Source organism: Adiantum capillus-veneris, chromosome 1, assembly GCF_014529385.1.
Source record: "Adiantum capillus-veneris isolate H3 chromosome 1, ASM1452938v2, whole genome shotgun sequence".
Lineage (NCBI taxonomy): Eukaryota > Viridiplantae > Streptophyta > Polypodiopsida > Polypodiales > Pteridaceae > Adiantum > Adiantum capillus-veneris.
In genome coordinates this window covers 159487249-159507224 of record NC_140931.1, presented here as the reverse complement: position 1 = coordinate 159507224, position 19976 = coordinate 159487249, and the positions used below count along the sequence as shown (strand labels likewise).

Here is a 19976-nt window from a genome sequence, read left to right as displayed (position 1 = left end):
GGGACATGTAAGAACTCCGGAGGGGATGTCTGATTTAGTTCACTCCACCATTGGGCTGAAACGGGGTTGCCCATTGTCTCCTACTCTATTTGGTACGTATGTTGATGAGGTGTCTGATTACATTGACAGAGAGGGTGACAGAGGTGCTCAATTGGCAGGGACGTGGATCCCATTGTTGTTATATGTTGATGATATTGTGTTGATCTCTGACTCACCAAAGGGTATTCAGCGACAGTTGGATGCATTACAGAGTTTTGCAAAGGATAGTGGATAAAATGGAGAGGCGCTTACCAGATAAGTCTCCTTTGCGCACAGCTTGCGGGATACTACTAGAGACAGATATGCTAGACTGGCCCTTGAGTCTTCCAGAAAGTTAGCTCTTCAGAGGGGCACTTCATGTTGGTATGCACAGATGACATCATGGTTTTAGACGCATGGCTACACCATCATAGTCACCACCCGAAACGGAAACGGAAGAAACGGAAACGGAAAAACCGGCGTTTCGGAGTTTTGTCCGAGGCAAAAACGGTTGAGAAACGGCACTTTTTTTTTCCAATTTAAAAATGATGAATTTTATAAAACAAGTAGCCCAAGAGCCTAGAGAGACCATGGGTATACTCAAAAAGTTAAAGAGGACAAGTCACAAGTCCTAAATCCTAATATTAAACTTCAAAAATTGAAACTTAATGCTCAAAATCAAAAACATCAAACCTACAAATTACCACTGACAACTTATAACTTCCAAGACATGTCACAGACTCACAGACTCACATGTCAAAATGTATGACCGTGCATAAGCTGCAAGAGTCATACTATGCTTAATCCAAATATCAATGTCAAGGCTCAAAACATAGCCAGTTGAATTGACGAGTCGTGACTCGTAACTTCCAAAATCCAAATCACATAATTTCATAAATCATAATTCACTGACAATTGGATACATAAATCACTGCTAACTCAAAAAGATGTTGGGGTATAGGCGTCTGTGCCTTGCCCGGCCACCCAGAGTCTGGGCGCCCACTGACTTGTATACCTTATACATAGCATAAGTGTATAGGGGACTGCTCACTCTTGGAGTCTCCCCACCCACATCACGTGTGTGTCTCCTTCTCTCTCTCTCTCACTCTCCGTCTGTGGTGCTCCCCGATCCCCTTCAATTGGTATCAGAGCGACAGGTGTGAGAGCGTAGATGGACGGCTTCGCGATGAACTCGTCAGCTATGGCGGAGAGGTCACAGATCTGAGCAAAGAAATAGAGGAGGTTTGTGGACAGCCATACAGAGGCTTGCAGGAGAGCTCTCAGGAGCTTCCTAGTGCTCACAGATCAGAGTTCCTCTACAGATCAGCCCACAGTGTACATCATTTTCCCTCTTCGGGCAAGCTTTGCAACAGCTACATCGGCGACAGGTTGGAGCTTGGAGCTTCCATAGACATGGAAGCATTGTGAGATTGATGCATTCAACTCACGCATCGAGGTGGGAAGTGAGTTTGAGCCTTTCTATGAGCTCAAAGAAGCACAGAAGAAAGTCGTTCAGTTTTTGGCAGTTTGACAGCAGTCTACTGTTTTGCTCATAACTTGAGCTACAGAGCTCCGATTTCAAAACTTTTTGGTTCAAAACGGAGCTGGCTTTGAGCTCTACGACTTTGTAGAAGGAATCGTTTTCTGATTCGGAGTGCAGGTGGGTCTGAAATTAAAAACACAGGGACTGTTTTTCATGACAGTTTTGGGCTCTGTTGTTTTCTTTGCTGCAGACAGCTTACCCGTGTACACTGCAGGTAGCAGGCACATATGAGGTGTTACAAGATCGGGTTTGACACCCAGGTACAGGTTGAGTCTAGTACTCCCACAGGTGTTGCCAGTTGCAGTTGAGTGGTTCTTCTGCAGTGTTGTGGCTTACATACATGGTGTTTGAGCGGGTAATGCTCTATGTATGCTTATGTGGTGAGCAGTAGATCTTGTGAACAAGTGCAGAGGTTGGTTATGGATGACATGTATAATCACCTATGGTACTCTTTGTGAGCATTTGTTGGACACAGGTTTGCAGAGCTTATGCATGTATATTGAGTGTAGTTTGATGCGCATTGATTGCTCATTGTATTGAGCTTGCAGGACAATGGTTATTTTGTGTTGATAGCCATTGTGCGTCAAAACTCTGGCGAAATTTTCCCAGGAGTTTTATGTGTATCATTTATGCGATCTAGGTAGAGATTGCGGGTTGCACTCAGCATTTGCGTGCGGTGTTCTCTGCAAGTGGGAGATTTGTGCGTGTGTATGCATCGATACCGCACAGTGTGGGCTTGGTGATTAGCTCACAGATTGCAGTGTGATACTAGAGCATGCGAGGCTTGTATTGACATTGCGGGAGCTCTATTTTGGAGTGTGTCTCACAGGTTTTACATTGTGTTTCTGGCCATATTTGTAGACAGTTTCCAGGTGTTGTTGGTGAGGTGGTTCTGCTTTCTATTTTGCTACATTGTGCTCATGGCAGAGACAGGTGATCGATCAAATTGTGACCTCTCACAGATGCGCGTGTTTGATGGGTCAGACTTTGCGGCATGGAGAGAGTGTATGCTTGATGCATTGACACAGCGAGGGTTGCATCGACCATTGAGTGGTGATACAGGTAGACCTTCAAACATGTCTGACGATCAGTGGCAGGAGCTAGAGGAGATGGCACTATCTACACTCTCTTTGCACCTTGCGGAATCTGTATATGCTCTTGTTATGTATGAGGATACTTCGAGAGCGCTTTGGCGCAGATTACATGATATGTATGATAGATATGAGTCATCAAGGACTCGTGTGAGACATGTACATTCACGAGTATGCCGACAGGTGACATGTTGGTATTGTGGTGATTCTGGACACATTAGACGGTGTTGTTTTCGTCGTATGCGACATCGTAGGAGACATGGCAGTCTCAAAGATGTATGTAGTGATGCCATGGACTCATTTGCTTTGACAGTTGAGGCAGATGTAGTGTCGGAGTATACTAGTGACGGGGATGTCACTTTTACCTCGAGCTATGCAGGAGATGCTATACATGTGGATAGTGCACTCCCTTCGCAGTGGTTGCTAGACGCAGATGCTATGTTTCATGTCACGCCGCATCGTGCATGGTTTTGTAGCTGTTCTAGCGGGATGCTTGGCAGTGTACGTTTGACCGATGGATCGGTGCATGCGATAGCAGGTGCAGGAGATGTCAGACTGTCATTACCGAGTGGTGCATCTTACTTGTTACGACATGTGCGCTATGTACCAGATTTGACAGTGAGTTTGATCTCGATTGGTCAGCTTAGAGATTGTGGATGTCAGATTTCGCTACGAGAGCGAGATTTTATGATGCATTTGGGTTCGCTAGTGATTGTGAGAGGTGCCAGGAGTGGTACAGGTTACCCATTGCATGTGGATCACACGAGAGACGGTGTTGTCTCTGTGATCATGCAACCAGGTAGAGAGCGAGAGAGCAGGCGAGTCTCTTTTGCTCATGGGTTGTAGGGTACTTTGCATGGAGTGCAGAGTAGTGAGCTCGTTGTGCACATAGTTGGGGCACGACTTGAGCAGTCACACAGAGAGGTGACAGAGTCAGACATGCATGCTTTGCTAGTGACTGAGCAAAGCAGAGAGTCAGTTGTGCGAGATACTTCTATGCAGGATAGACAGGTAGAGCGGTCTTGCTCTAGTGAGTCACGACAGGAGGACGTTGTTCAAGAGTCTATGCATACGGAGTTAGAGCACGAGAGCTCTAGTGAGTCACAGCAGATTGAGTGGTCATGTTTACAGTGGATGATTGTAGAGGAGGCTGAGATGTCAGCGATTATGCAGTCATTCCTTTCTATGCTCGACAGTGAGCATGGGGATATAGTTGTGCAGGATATGTCTTCCGGCAGACACCTAGAGCAGCTGGTTTGCTCTGAGGTTGCACGGCAGGTTGATGCGTCTTTTGTGGACAGTCAGGAGATGCATGTGGCTGACACGCCTTGTCAGTCAGAGGTGCCTATTGCCAGGGATATATATGTTGATGCATGCTCCGTAGAGCTAGCAGGGCCCGCTAGCATTGCATCCGCATTTGGTGGTCTCATGTATGAGATGCTGATCTTGAGACCGGATATCGCAGCTATAGTGGGAGCATTTGCAGTTGGGGTTGTCAGTCGTTTGTTGACTGATGATGGCATAGTGCACGAGGGAGATATGCAAGTATTGCGTACATACTTGCAGTACGTGTGCGGACGTCTGGTGGTGTATGGACATACACGGGAGCAGGTCAGCCGGATGCACACGATCACAGCCAGCCAGTGGGCATTGGTTGAGAGCGGTTTTCTCTCGCCTTTTGTAGTCTTTAGACTAGGTTCTCTTGCTTAAAGGCACAGTCGCCTTTAAGTGGGAGGTTGTTGGGGTATAGGCGTCTGTGCCTTGCCCGGCCGCCCAGAGTCTGGGCGCCCACTGACTTGTATACCTTATACATAGCATAAGTGTATAGGGGGCTGCTCACTCTTGGAGTCTCCCCACCCACATCGCGTGTGTGTCTCCTTCTCTCTCTCTCTCTCACTCTCCGTCTGTGGTGCTCCCCGATCCCCTTCAAAAGATAGGTTCCAGACTCCAAAATAATAGATGATAAATGAGTCAATGACAATACTAAACTATCATCTATGATCAAATCAAAATGTAAGTACTAAGTAGCAATGAGCATGCTCAAGAATCTGACTCCTCTACCTCATCCTCTACGTCATCCTGTGCCTCATCCTCTTCACTCTCCTCACTGGAAGAAGAGGAGGAGGACTCTTCTGCACTCGCTGAAGCTCCAAATGCACTAGTGCCACCAACTCAAGCTTTTCCCCTTCGCCGCCTCTATCCCCTCGTATCATGAACTGGAGCAATAGCCTCTTCATAGAGTAAGGCAAACAAATCGCGCTCGTGTTGTGGGATATCTGGAATGTCACGCACTTGTCTAGACTCAGGGGAATTAGAAAGCTTCTCAAGCAGCTGTAGGTTGCAATTACAAAAAACCAACCTTAAGATTGTGAGCTTATTTCTCTTCTTTGTATGAAAGAGAACCCAAGTACTCCAATTCCTCCAACAGCACAATCTTGTGAGAGGACTCTAATGGCAAGGCGTTTCTGCAAACAACATATCACAATAAAGAGGAAAGAGTTTAAAACTTGGTTTTGCACAGAAATTCAGAATTTGCAAAGCGTAGCACTAGAGCCTAGAATGTAGTGTAACGTGGGAGTAGCATTTACCAAAGTAGGTGCACAATTCCCATACTTCTCCCACCATGAGACTGGCTGAAGCTGTGTCTCTCTAAGCTTTGCAATGGCTCGACCAAAATGGTTGGTTTCATTTCGAAAGGCCAGCAAATCCTTTTCTATCCTGCTTGCCATTGTTACATCACCACATGTGTACTTTGCCACATACTCTTGAAGTCCATTGTCTAGCTCTTCTTCCCCAAATTGTTCTTCACTACGCCATAAAGGATGTAACAAATGCGCCACAGCATAGATTGGTTTATGAAACCAATTCCATCGTGATTCCCACACCTCCCGCAACTCACCAACTCTGTTAACATTTAACAACATGAACATATGACATAAAGAAAGGGGCAAAAGAAATTCAGCCTTTTATGACATGAGATTTGAAGTAGTTACAAAGAATATAAACTTACTTCTCCTCTGCCAAGTATGCATTTCTGTTGAGAGCTTCCCCAATTTTGTCCATGTACTCATAGAGTAGGCCTAATGTGCTTTCCTCCATGTCGGTAATGCGCAAAACTGTGTAAATAGGATGAGGGATTTTACTAGTGCCTCTGCCTCCAACCACCAAGTTTCATTGAAAACATTGCGTTGAAACTCTGTGAACCGTGGCTTTCTAATTTGATCGCAAGCAAGCCATTCATCACAGCTAATCATGCGTATGAGATTTGGCCTCACTCTAATGAGACGCTCAAGCACAATGAACATACAAGCAAATCTGATGGAAGAGGGCTTCAAAATCTCAAGAGTACTGTTGGCCCGAAACATGCTAAGTGCTTTAGGCCTCTTAGTCACAAACTTGACCATCTTCTTAGCAATAGCAAAGAGCTCATGTATCCAAGGTTTCTTGCCAATATCCTCAATGAGCAAGTCCAAGGAATGAGAAGCACAAGGTGTCCACACAATGGTAGGAAATGCAGCCTCTAACAAGTGTCCCATAGACACACAATTACTGCCATTGTCGGTCACTACTTGCACAACATTCTCTTTTCCAATTGCATTGATGACCTTTTCAGTTTCTACAAAAATGTAAGCACCTGAGATAGTGACACCTGCACCCATCTATGGCCTTCCAAAACATAGTTCCCTTGCATGAAGAACTCAAGACATTGTAGACACTTCTATTCCGCACATCTGACCATCCATCACAAAGTATAGTGCGTCCATACTTCTTCCATGTTTCCTTGAGGAAGTCAAGCTGTGTGTCCACGCATATCTTCTCCTTTTTAAGCTCCCGTGTGCGCAAGGTCTCGGAGGAAGGACCCTCCCACTCACATCCTATGCGACTCGTTGCCTTCATTGTCTTCTTCCATTGCTTTGTTCTAGCCACATTAAAGGGAATAGCACACCTTCTGAACAAACGTGTCACCTCACAAGTAGCTAGCCTCATAGCTTGCTTTTGAAGGCCAGCTTTAATGCTTGCAGCTTGCTGCTTGGAGAGACGGTGACCCCTTTCTCCCTGCTTGAACATTTGGCAAAGGAGTCCTTTTTGCACAAGAAGTCAATGACACACCTGCACTTTCTGTTGTGGACTCCAATCTACTCCTTTTAGAGCTCACTTGGCTTACTTCTCCTGCACTCTGACTTGTTTGAGTCTCTTCTTCAATGTTGACCAAATCCAAGCGTTTTGCTTTCCATACTTCAAGGCCAGCTTTAACATCAGCCAGGACATTTGCACAAGGCGCCATATCCTTGCCAAGGACATGTCCAAAATGGTGTTTCACATGAGTTACACTCCCTGTCTTCTCAATCCCACAAAAGTTGCATCTCCATTTTTTTGAGCCCCCTCCTTCGTAGCCGACCAATTTGGTGACATATCTCCAATACGGGTCTGTCATGGTGTTTGTGAAGCCCTTGCAAGGTAGGCACATGATGAACACGCTCAACCCACACATGCATCTCTCTCTCTCTCTCTCTCTCTCTCTCTCTCTCTCTCTCTCTCTCTCTCTCTCTCTCTCTCTCTCTCTCTCTCTCTCTCTCTGGAGATCCGAGCCCGGGAGCGCCGTGCCACTGAGGAGCGAGTGGCTCAGATGAGGGCCGACCCGACAGCTTTCATCCGGGTAGCCTTGGCACCAGACCCGCCCATGTACCACATCTTACATCCCCCCATTAGTACAGGATGGAGCTAGATAGCTTGATGCATTCTCATGATTGTACTACCTTGAGCATATAGACATGCATATACCCCCTAGAGATAGAGCTCCATCCCTCCTCAGATACTCCACTACCTACATTCAGTTCAGTTTTGTATCAGTTTTGTTTCATTTGTCTTTCCGATAGACGGATGACATACACACCATGTACATTTGATTTGTCTCATAGGCCGATTTCGGCCTGACATAGACGTTAAAAATCTCTCTCTCTCTCTCTCTCTCTCTCTCTCTCTCTCTCTCTCTCTCTCTCTCTCTCTCTCTCTCTCTCTCTCTCTCTCTCTCTCTCTCTCTCTCTCTCTCTCTCTCACACATCGCGTACGCGGCGTGCGCATACGCGCGCGTAGGAAAAGGGCTCACCTGTAGGCGGGTGCAGTCTGCAAAACTGTGTGCGTGGCCGAAAACAGAGCAGAGCCAAGTTCGTTGTCACGTAAATGCTCGCTGTCCAATTTTTTCCCAAAATACCCTTTGGCCAATTTTGAAATTTTCACATGGCGAAAACGTCGTTTGTTCCGGTCCGAAACGGTCAAGAAACGGCGTTTCCATTTCGTGTGACTATGTACACCGTGGACAGGCTGCCCCCTTTCCAGTAGTCTCTCCAGCACCCTCGATGTCTCTCACACGGGAGGAGATTACTAGACTCATTCGTCAGGACCTAATCCAGCTGGATACCAAGAGGCCATGGATAGAGCCGCCACAAGAGTTGGGCACGAAGATGGCTTTCTATAGAGAGCATTTTCTCCACCTCACAAGAGATGGGTTTGTGATTCAAGTGTTTTATATGTTAGAGAAATGAAATGTTACATTAACGTCTTCGAAAGGCCAAAATGACATATGAGACCGATCTATTACAAAATAGTAAATCTAGTACCATGTTTGGGTACAAAAGAACTAGAACAAAGATACTACTACTAGAATCCATCCTCATCTGTACTCTGGATGTCGAGAGAGTATGGCTCCAATCCTCTGCTGTAGTCTCCGTCGATGCTGTGTAGCCCCTCTGCTCAATCGTGGCCGTCTGGATCTCCGTAGCTTCAGTGCTCGGTCGATGAGAGTGCTAGTAGTGGTCGAATGAGTGTGGTCCGAGCTCTATATTGATGGCTGCTCCTCTGGCTGTCCCATATCTAGTGAAAAGAAATCTGTAATCTCTCTCTCTCTCTCTCTCTCTCTCTCTCTCTCTCTCTCTCTCTCTCCCCAGTAAAGTGTCTCTATATCTGTGTAACTCAAATAGATATAGCCCAAGACATCTCTGATCCTTATAACTCATGACCCTAGAGAAAGGACATAAACCCTCTCTAAATAAGCAGTGGAAACGGCCCCGTATCTCATAGTACACTGTGCAATGACATGTAATGTAGCTCTCTCTCTGGCTCTAGCTGGCATAAGCGGCATATCCTACTGTCTGTTGGTATCCCTCTAAATCTACCAGTCTCAATCTCCAGCTGATGTGAGCATGTGCATATTTGACCAATGGCACACCACAAACCATGAGACATATGTGTGTCCATGTATGCTTCAGTCTACTTCGTTTGATTCCTCCACAACGGTAACAGGCGGTCTTTGGCTGGCCTTTTCCTTTGATTTTCCCTTATCCATGCCCTCAAGACAAGTAAGGCCAGAACCATGTACCAAGAAATGGATTGGGTGCCTATGCACCCCATGCCAAAGTCTATGAGATCATCCTCATCCTCTGTCCTGTAGTCCTGTTCAGTGAGCTCTTTAATAAACCTCAACAAATGAAAGCGAAAGTTTTTGTCTGCCGCCTAGAGATGTTTTAAGGAAATCCACTGGAAGCCACGCCGTATCGGATCCCTCAAAGACTATAGCATATTCTTCCATGTGTTGCGCTATGTAGTCAAGAAAGCTTTCGAATGCCTCTGCATGAAGGTTGGCAATGGCTTGCATGTCAATTGTCCCCTCAAACACATTGACTAGTTCATGCGCTCGATCCGCAAGTCCTACTTTTTCTAGTTGTGTGAGAAGTGCATCAAAAGACGTTGCCATGGATTCGTTCGCGAAGAAGATGCGAAGAGAGCTTAGAGCTAGAGTTTTGTGAATGCAAGAAATGAAGTTTAAAACCTAGAAAGTCACTTATATACCCAAGGCCACTTTTTAAAAGACACTTAAAATTAACTTAAAAATAACTTAAAACTATAATTTTAAACAAAATCACGCGACAAAGCATTGAAAGACACCAACATTGAAAACATTTGCGCTCCAAATCAAAGAAATTGCACATTTCGATCGAAAACTTGAACAAGTTGAGAATGAACAAGTATGCACAGAGACGAGATTTTAAACACCGTATGTATTAATGAGAGCAAAATCAGTTACAAGCTTTTACAAAAATACATCGCGGAAACGGGATGTTTTCACACAGATAGCTCCTCTTTTTTAATGCGAACGACCTTTTCATTGATTACAAAGAGATATTGCTTGGACAAGGTATATTTGAGATTAAGATACTCGCGAAGGTGATTGAGGTGTCAGTCGTTATTCACTACAATGTCGTGCACTGCATTGTCGTGGAGGCATATTTGCAGGTCAATTGATTCTCTAGCAACAACATCAAAGTCTAGTGCCTCCCATTCTCTGATCGTCAGCTTCCATCTTCTGTAGGGAAAGACCATTGACAAGCTTTGCTTTGCAATATGGTATTTGAACACCACATTCTCAGCAACTTTAGAGCACTTGATTCTATCTCCCTGCTGGTTGACCACCTTAGTCTCCCATTCAACTGTAAGGAATCCGTAGATTGCACTTCCCCCTTTGTAAGTCCACAATGTTAGTATCCTATGAACACTCTACAGTCGAAAGATAAACACAAACACATGAAGAGACATAAACCATGTTATTGTGGCTTTATGGGAACCATAGGTGCACTTCATTGCTGCTTGCACATCTGCTTCGATTCTCCTTTTGGTTGTTGCGATCAAGGCACTATTTAGTTTAGGCCATTCCAGACTCTACAAGGTTGGCGAGTGAACCGGAGAAAGATTACCATACCAATTTCGCCTAGACGTGACATAAGTACGGTTATAAATTAAAAATTCTTGTGAGGCAAGCTCAGAGGATGGACAACCAACAAACAGCAACTTACCAAGGTCAACGTGGATGGCCTCAAAAGTTCCTGTAAAAAACTCTATGGGCTCTCAGGGCTCTCACTCTACAAAATCGGATGGAAAAACATCTACAGCCATGAAAAAGCAATGGAAATCTTACAATCATCAAAAGAAACGTACACGACAGAAATACAAAATAGACGATCTAGAAACTTGACAAAAGAGTAAAATTACAGCTTGCAGGAAACCTCAATAAAGCCACTGTTGTCTCTAGCTTCAGTTGTGAAGCAACATAGACATGTTGCACCTTCGCAAGCCACTTGCCGTCTTGTGTTTGCTTGAACTTCATGATTCTTTCGTTCCAATGGTGTGTGCTCAAGAAGCCATGTGTCTCCTTGAGACCTTGTGTGCACCTCTTGAGCTGGGCTGCACTGTCACCCATATCAATTGTTTCAACTCCATCGTCACCCAACATCCACTGTCGTCTTGTACATTGCTGCATGGGTTAGAGTCAATGACACTCCTAGGTCGTAGAGTACCTGATGATGCCATGGAAAATAGTGGCACAACCTACAGACAAACACTTATGATTAATCACTGCACATCCATGTTCTTAGTTGTATAAAGAGCAAGATTCTTGATGGTACACAAAGACAGTTGATGCCACTTACTGCTATACTGCTCCATTTGCTTGTTGGTTTAATGGGGAAGATAATGTTGCAAAGCTTGAGAGGAAAGTAGATCCTCTCTAGAGAGCTTAATGGAGAAGGAGCAAGAAACCTGTTGAAGAAAGAAGGAAGGAAGATCTAGCAGAAGGATATGTTGCAGATCTTCAGCTTTAGGTAGAGGTGTTTAGTGAGACTGGAGAACTTCAGCTTGAAGAGAATGCAGTAAGCTTGAGGAGGGAAAGGAGGTCCAAACTTCTGTCTGCAAAGCTTTTGGGAGGGAAAAGTGAAGGGAAGGAAAGAGAAGCAGCTTGCAAGGTGAAGTAAAGAGAAGTGAGAGATGGTACAGTAGAGAGAGGGAGAGAATGATCGGCACGTTTTTGGAGGGACCCCCTTTTAGGAGAGAGAGAGGGAGAAACTGACAACCACTAGAGAGAGAAAGGATTGGTTTTTACCCAGTTGTTTAAAAAAAAGGTTTAGTTTTTGAATGTATAAGAGATTTTTTCTTTATTATATATTTTACAAGTTTGACCACTTACTTTTAGGCCCTGCCATACCCACCCTTTTAATTCACATGGCATCCACCCATTTGCCCCTTCCATAATCTGCTTTTTAATCCTATGGCAAATAAAGAAGCCCCCTTAGACCCCATTCCCTTCCCAATGTCATGGATGCGAAAGCCACACACTTGCTCCAACAGAACTCCATCTGGGAAAACCAAAGCAATTCAGCAACACTCCACATCTTGAATGCTCCAAGGAGTTCCCCTTGGTGAAGAGAGGTCGCGGTAAACAAGGATAGAAGCTGGGGAAGTCATAGACAAGAATCCATAGCCTCCACGTACCCAAATCAAGCCCAAACTCCGAAAAACATAGGAAACAAACAACAAGCTTCTTCTTTCTCAATCAAGTCCAATACGGCACCGGATTAGCCTACAACGAGAAGGCAATCGAGACACTAAGGCTCTAAAATAATGTCAAATCGGACGACGATACAAACTGGCCTCCAATCCGATGGACACCTTGACACCAATCTAGCTGGACTTCAAAAGGATCCTATGATACTAGAGACCGCCTACAATGCCACATACAGACACAAGGCAACTGTGGAGTAGAGAGATCATTGAGGTAGAAAGAGACGAGATATCTGAGAGAGAGAGAGAGAGAGAGAGAGAGAGAGAGATCTGGGAAAAGCTCTCCATGTTAATACAAAGTTGAATACACACTTCAGGAAAACCTATGGAGATCATAGTGACATAAAAACATGTTTCGGCCCTCCAAAACCCCGAAACCTAACGTTTCGACAAAATGGGTGAAACGAGTTCATTTCCCCCCCCCCCCCCCCCCCCCCCCTCCTTTTTGACTAGTTGACCTCAAACCACTCATTTGGGGATTTTTTAAGCCATGTACAAAGGCAGCCTCAAAAAATCGATACCCTTGTTCACTAGTGACTCAAGTCTCACATCTAGATTTTGATATTTCACATGTCGTGACAAGTCAATTTGTATGTACATTCAGTGTATAATTATAGGTACGTACATGTAAAACGGAACCTGTGTTTTGCTTTCTTTGAGCTCCGAAAAGAAACCTTCCAGAAACCTCGAAGCCCCGAAACGCACAAAACCCCAAAACGATTCATGTCACGCTGATGGAGATCCAATCCGTGCAGAGGCAAAGTACTCTTGGGGGGTGCAGGTATAGGAGAGCAGAGGTCCTCATTCCTATGGAGGGAAGCTATACACATGAAGCTTTGAGGAATGAGTCTCTCTAGATCTTTCTTGGTGCTAGGAGGAGGTGCCTTTATTGTTTTGCTCTCAGAGAAGACTAGGGTTTATGTCCATATCGAGGCCAAGTCAGAGGTCCGCCTATTGGAGTAGATGGAAATAGTAATAGCAATTGTGTACTAGAGGCTATCCATCGAGGGCTTGTCACATCTATACAGTACTACCCTTGGACATCAAACTGCTAGGGAGATCACCCAACCGCTTAAAAACACAAGCAATGCTCAATGATGCGTTATTCTAGTAGTCTCTCCATGGCTCTCCCCGATCAACTGCTGCGATGGAGTAGACTATGTCCATAAATTTGTACCTCACACAATAATGTGGACGTCCTCGATGTGTCAAACAACAAAAGCTTAGTGTGCAACTCCTATAATTGTACCAATGAGCACATCTGCTCCAATTTTACAAGGCCTGCATGTCCTCGTGTCAATCTTGAAGCCGCCACCTCTCATAGATAAAAAGGATACTTTAAACTAGCTCCCACATGTGTGGGACTCTACATGAAAAAGAGGGGTGATGCCCTCACTCTACACTGCAGTCACCTTGGTCTTGCCAAGGTTCAAAGACCGGAAGAATAGGACTAATAAAGTCATGGGAGCAATACCAAGAGACCCTAAAGAGAGAAGGTTGAGAGTCATAACGCTCCTCCAAGGAAAGTGTTTCCTCATGGATTGCCACTGTTAACACCCTTATAGACGTTTGTTTCATAATTCAAGAATCTGATACAACTTTTGAGGGCATAAAAGAAGATTTTGCAATGTGCTGAGTTGTTTTGTACAAGCTTAGCGTGGCCCTGAATTTCCTTAAAAGCATGAAGTAGACACTCCAACATGTCCACACACACGTCCATAGAGCCTGTTCCAGAAATGGAATCCTGGAGAACGTTGACACCCTTGTAACACATCCAAGCTGAGCTCACCATAAGGAGAGTCCTATGTCTGCTTATGAAAGGTTCTACCATGCGAGGCAAGAGCCCCGAAAGCAGCGACCTTTCAGACAGCAGCCCTCTCCGATGTAAATCAACCCAAACCTGAAAAGTGGAAAATGCAGCCAGAAAAAGATCTGCAATAGCTGAAAATTAGAAAAGTAGCCAATGGCTGAACTCACAAAAGCAAGCCGAAAACTTCTTTTGCAAAAGCGACAGCTAGAGAGAACATCCAGGGCTAGACTCTAGATAGAAGATCAGCCTCCTAGAGAGCAATTCCAGTGCACAATAGGAGAGGGAACTCACAATCAAGCTAGGCCCACAATTATAGGGAGCAAAGCGGCTAGGCGAGCCAAACAGGAGCCAGTAGCTTGTAATTACAAGAATTACAAGCTACTTATCCACCTTCAGCATCTGTAGGAAACCCTAAACCTAACACCTATCACATGTGCCTATCACAGATCTACTTGTAAACTACCCTTTCTGCATTGCTAGAAGTCTTGAAGGCATAATCCGTGTTACTACTAAACACCTGAGCTAAGAGCACTAGTAGTGATATTAGTTTACATGATGCATGCACGAGTATCAGAAGCACAGAAATGGATAAATAACTCCTTATGTTATCACTTTCAGTATTTTATTGAAAGAGCCTAGCCAATAGGCTTGTAGCTGCCAACCAGAAACACTTCGAAACAGATTCAGCATGTACACGGGCATTCCTAGGCCACATTGCCCCTCCAAAAACCTTCCTCTAGTTCAATTTGCAACATGCATAGTCCACACCATGCAAATTTGTTGTCCTTGTTCTGTATAAGCGGGCAATGTTGATTCCTTTCCTACAAGAGCAAGGACCTCTCAAACTTCAGACAGAATTGACAATAGCAAAAAAGTTCACAAAAAAGCTTTTGGGAAACAACACACAAGTATCAACGGCTGTTGTTTGTTCCAAGGATTGTGTAAAAATGGGTAAAAGGAGCAAAAATGGGTAAATGCCTTCTCTAAAACGCCCTCCGCAAGTTACTCAGAGAGCTGCAAGGAGACCAGTTAGTAGCAGTGCCCTAGGTCCTAGTTCACAAGACATGCATACTTTTAACACAAATCCAAAGTAAAACCAAAAAGGTTTAGTCAAAAGAGCATGAAATAGAAACCTGGCCTTGACGAAACAAAGCCTTTGCATTTTCAATTCCACTACGGGTTGCAAACTCTGTATCCAGCAGAGCACCTCTTGCATCTCCAAGCTTCAGCTTGCAGGCCTGGAATGGCAATTCAAAGATCACAGTCTGACTGAAAGACAAACAATACTTGAATGAATATGATACTCACCGAGCTATTTGATAAAATATGAGTTTTCACCATTCTCAAATAATCAGTTTTGTCTGTACACAACATATGGACGCAGCACAAAGAGGTTCTAATTAGATGATCACAACTTAGAGTAGAGGGAACACACTGTCTTTAGACCAAGGCATGTTATATTCACCTTCATCTAGGCCATCTTTCTCCCAGCAGACATCAAGGTACCTTAACGCTTTCCTGTACTTTCTCAAAGCCATCTTGTAGTCTCCTTTCTAACCATACGAAGAGTGATATCAACATAGACTTACATACCTACTGTGACCTTAAATTATTCAAATGCCAATGTCAAACCTTGTAGCTGTTGTTACCAAACGTCTTTGAAGAATCCACTGCATCAACCCACCATGAGCAGCTCTCAGGTTGTTCATCAAGATCAGCCGGATAATCTGGATACATGTCCCCATCTTTGAAGAATCCAGCCACACCATCGTCTTCTCCTTCCGGAATTTCACCACAATCGTCTATAAGAACCTCCCTGAAAGGTTGACCATCTTCATCTGTTGGAATGTGTTCTATACTGCGAATTACTCCCATCCCCTTCACCACCTTTCCAAAGACCACATGTTTACCATCCAATTGTGGTAAACGAGTTGTAGAGATGAAAAACTGGGAGCCATTCGAGTTAGGCCCTGTGTTCTCCATTGAGAGCATTCCCTTGCGCTCATGTTTTAGCTGAAAGTTCTCATCATCAAATGTTGGGCCATAGATTGACTCCCCACCCGAACCGTCATGGGCTGAGATGTCACCCCCTTGTATTAACCCTCGCGCCACACGATGGAAAGGAACTCCCTTGATGCCAAGAAAAACAAATAACTATTAACATTTAGCTCTTTCCGTGAACAGTGGGATTGACCTTCCTTGGACATCTTAGGCAAAAAAGAATAAACACGGGTAACAAAAGCAGTCATTACCTTATAATGTAGTCGTAGTCCAGTTTTTGTGCTACAACCTAGTTCACCAGTACAAAGCACTCTGAAATTTTCTACTGTAAGTGGCACCACATTAGGATATAGCTCGATGACTATCCTGCCCTCCAATTCTCCCCCAATGCTAATGTCCAAAAAGCATTGAGGATTTACCATCTCATACGAGCCAGCTCAAACTGCTGTGTGCAAAGGACGCTCACTGAGAAGGCTCACAACCAATAGCCGGACACACAAAGGCTACTCTTTGGCAACAGAATGGCAAGTTCCCAACCTGATGAAGGAAATCTTCCAGTAACCTGGAAGCAACAGAGGACAGTGAGCAGAAATAGGCATCATAGCAGAACACAGAGCTGCATAGACAAAGAATGAAATGAAAATCATCGAAAACAACTTGCAATAGCACGCTTATCACATCCACGCCCAGAAAGCCATAGCTCAAGTTTTCTAGTATGATAAGCTTCATGCAAAAAAAATCCACATAAAAATTTGTCAATAAAGCCATTAATAAGGTTGACCAAATCTGTCAAATGGCAATAGAACATACTACGTCATAGACTGTAATCTAGTTGAGAAAAGGCAAGTTTAAAGACACATACAGCAGGCGAGTTAACATTGGCCATGTATTCATGCATGATAGCAGGAAATATTTAGGAGAGCAGAAGCTAATCTAGATCCCTAGCATTGGAGAACACACACACAGACTCTCTCTCTCTCTCTCTCTCTCTCTCTCTCTCTCAAAAAAGAAATATAAGGTGCAAAAAACAGAGTGGAAAGCCATTGTCACTATTTGAGAGCAAAATGCAGCATAATACAAACAAGTACGTTGACATTTAACGTCAAGGCCTTTAATTCGTATACTATACTATCAGTTTAATAGAGTCGGAAGAAAGGCTGTTACAATAAGACTTTGTTGGGGACATTAAGGACGGCAAGGGCACAATAGCATCAGCTTAAAGCAGAACAATGATAACATAAACTGATCACAAATAAAGATGAGAGCTGAGAGGTCAATGATAAACCGCCAGACGATGAGGACAGGGAGTATTAGCTAGGGCACAGCTGCACGAGAGGCAGAAAACTTGCGCCATTCAACGACTGAGGATCTCCATAGCTAGCTTCTCACCTTGGGTAGTGAGAGTGGTGAACAATGAGGCCTCACCTCATGCATGGGCTTCAGTCTGCGTAGTAAGAATCGTTCAGAACTGCCATTTCTTTGGCGGTGCAGAAAGAGACTTACGAAACACGTACTATTCAAAAGCTGGGAGAGGGTGGCATAAGCATAAATGAAGAGCTAATGATGACATTGGCAAGATGATGTTTCAAAGTCGAGAAAAATGCACGCAATGTCGACCTAGAGAAAAGGAAGTGCAGCTATGGCGAGCTTACCTGGAGAAGAAGAAGCTGCAGAAACTTCAAAGTACGAAGGCCTCGTCATTCGCACTGTGTGAGCTTCCTAACGCAAGTACTCGTAGAAATTAAAGACACTAAATATGGCATGTTTTATATAGTGGAGCCCTCGGGATCTCCACTTTTTGTCCCCTTTAGGGGACCTTTCCCACCGGGGCCTCACCGGGGCCCGGCCCAACCCCCTTTCCAGGACTTCTCTCTCTAGGCTGTTGTGCCCCCTTGGAATTTTGAACTTTGCAGTTCCATGTTGTTAGATCCTGCTGCTGATTTCATAAGTAACCAACACGGTCCACCAGGCTCACGTCCAATCCATTTCACTTGCACACACCTTAGAAGGGTTTCACACGAAGGCGAAGGTAGAGTTCCACTAATGTCAACCACCTTTGTCCATGTGTGAGTTGCAAAAGCTGTCGCTACTATTGTTTGATCTTTCGCCTCCACACAACGAAGCCTTTGACAGCTAACTCCGCCATTTTTGGTAGAGTTGGCTCCATTTAGGCTTCATTCTACACATCACTACTTGTTTGCAAGCGCTAGCAAAATTGGATGAAGCCACCTTCAACGAGGATTTGCCTTTGTGCGAAAGCGTCCTTAGAGGTGTTCACCCACTCTACACTTTTGTCATTTTTGCTTGCATAGCCCATGTCTAAGCTGAGGTACTCCCCACAAGAGGACTTGCACCATTTGAGAACTCACGTTTGATACCCCCGAGCGTGCCATTAGTGGACAGCCTCATAGATCACAGGTTTCTTAGGGCTTTTCAAAATGATCTCTCCCTAAAAAGTATCAAGCACAATCAGAGTAATTTCTCTAACAACTCCTCAAAAGACCTATTGTGACCTATAGATCCACAAACAACAAAGCCTACACACCAAAAACACAACGTGTGCACTCGCCCTACAAGGAGGTGCAACTTGGGTTTGGAGGGTGGGCGAAGTGACCTCCAAATGGTGGGGAGGCCATCTTAGGACCTAAACTTTGTGTCCACATGATCATATGATGAGTTGGAACTCAAAGCATTTCCTCATTAACGTGTGCAAATAATCATGTCTTCGTTTTGGCAATGTCTTCATAATTGGAAACAGTTCAAGTTCTGATGTTTTCATGCACCTTTGTGAATTTCTTATAAGTAAGTCTCTCTCTCTCTCTCTCTCTCTCTCTCTCTCTCTCTCTCTCTCTCTCTCTCTCTCTCTCTCTCTCTCTCTCTCAACCAGTCAGCTCTTTCCCTCTTGCTTTACTTTCTCATGTGCACATATGCTAGACATCCCAAGCCTTGAATGATTGATCTCCTATGCACCCGTCTTGAGCACAAAGAGAAACTATTGCATGCATGATTTGGCGGCAATTGTCCTTCCATTACCAAGTGTGAGCAATGCAAAGGGGCATGGGCTCCTCACACAGCACAAGGGCATGAGCTTGCTGAGAGGGCTCCCCCATAGACCCAATAAAGGGGCTATTGGGGGATCCTATATTTTTTTATGCAAAGTCCCATAGTCCCCAAAGAAGCGTTTAATTGGAGGTAATTCCTACCTTTTAGCCCGGGGTGCCTCAATCACCCCCTAGCTAAAAGGTAGCACCATTTTGACCTCCTCTAGCATGTGATCAGGTGGCCATTTCTTGGACTTTTCATTTTTTGAAAATAGGTAGAGGCTTTCTTGGTGAGTCATTTGGTAGCAGTTCCAAACTTTGGGTAGATGGGGCACCCACCATTTATTTTGAAGGGTCCTTCAAGAGATAGAGTACCCTACAAATAAAAGGCCCTTTAGCGGGTCTATGGGGGAGCCCTCTAAGTCGCACATGTATGCTGCTTTGTGCAAACAAGGAGTCATGCCAAGTCTAGAGATTTTGTTAGATAAACTTATGGTTAAAGAGCAAAGGTTGAAAAAGTTTTTGAGGCAAGGATAGGAAAGAATAAGGAGTTGCATTAATTCTTGGAAAAAAATTCTCATAAAATCCTTATTAAGTCCTTAGTTTACAGCATATGATAAGAAGGATGTATCTTGCTGAACATGAGGGTGCAAATAGCATCTCTCACCTCCATATGCTCTCCTCGCCTCTCTCTTCTTTTGTATTTAAGTTAGCCATACCCTATGGACGTGATGAGTCCACAAAAGGGAACCAAGCCCAAAGCTTTGAAAAAATCTTTGCAGTACTTTGCATGAGGCAATGCCTTTGTGAACAAATCTGCAAGGTCCTGTGTCAACACATGACCCAAGCTAATCTCTCTAGTTGAGAGTCTCTCCTTAACATAGTAATAATGCACCTCAATGTGCTTTGTGTGAGCATGAAAGATTGGGTTCCTTGCAACTGCCGGTGTGCTTTGACTATCACTGTAGATGAAAGTGTCAAACTCCTGTCCAACTCCCATCCCAAATCACTTGCAGGGGGACTTATTAACATCTATATGGTAGTGATGTGTTTGAACACACTTAGGACTGCCAAGGAGGGTTTTT

At 44.4% G+C, this 19976-nt stretch overlaps 1 protein-coding gene and 1 pseudogene across 6 annotated transcripts in view; both read right to left on the bottom strand.

Annotated features, from left to right (window-relative positions):
• The window catches only part of LOC147465895 (peptidyl-prolyl cis-trans isomerase CYP40-like), a 62426-nt gene extending 44773 nt beyond the window's left edge, over positions 1 to 17653 (bottom strand). Inside the window, exons 1-6 of one of the 5 annotated variants that reach the window (XM_086522562.1) lie at positions 17503 to 17653; positions 16102 to 16412; positions 15482 to 15979; positions 15315 to 15402; positions 15158 to 15210; positions 14983 to 15087 (exon numbers count right to left, since the gene is read on the bottom strand). In XM_086522562.1, the coding sequence (XP_086378688.1) occupies positions 14983 to 15087; positions 15158 to 15210; positions 15315 to 15402; positions 15482 to 15979; positions 16102 to 16272 (915 nt within the window). In that variant the 5' untranslated portion in view covers positions 16273 to 16412; positions 17503 to 17653. Of the gene's footprint in view, positions 1 to 14982; positions 15088 to 15157; positions 15211 to 15314; positions 15403 to 15481; positions 15980 to 16101; positions 16413 to 16712; positions 16828 to 17135; positions 17475 to 17502 lie in introns of those variants that run through there. The other 4 variants (XM_086522574.1, XM_086522569.1, XM_086522578.1 and 1 more) reach the window with 4 other exon arrangements.
• On the bottom strand, positions 5111 to 7630 carry LOC147465896 (uncharacterized; annotated as a pseudogene). Its single transcript, XR_015188180.1, has 2 exons — positions 5663 to 7630; positions 5111 to 5556 (listed from the first exon to the last, which is right to left on the bottom strand). The product of XR_015188180.1 is annotated as an uncharacterized LOC147465896 (transcript).
• Positions 17654 to 19976: the final 2323 nt, after the last annotated feature.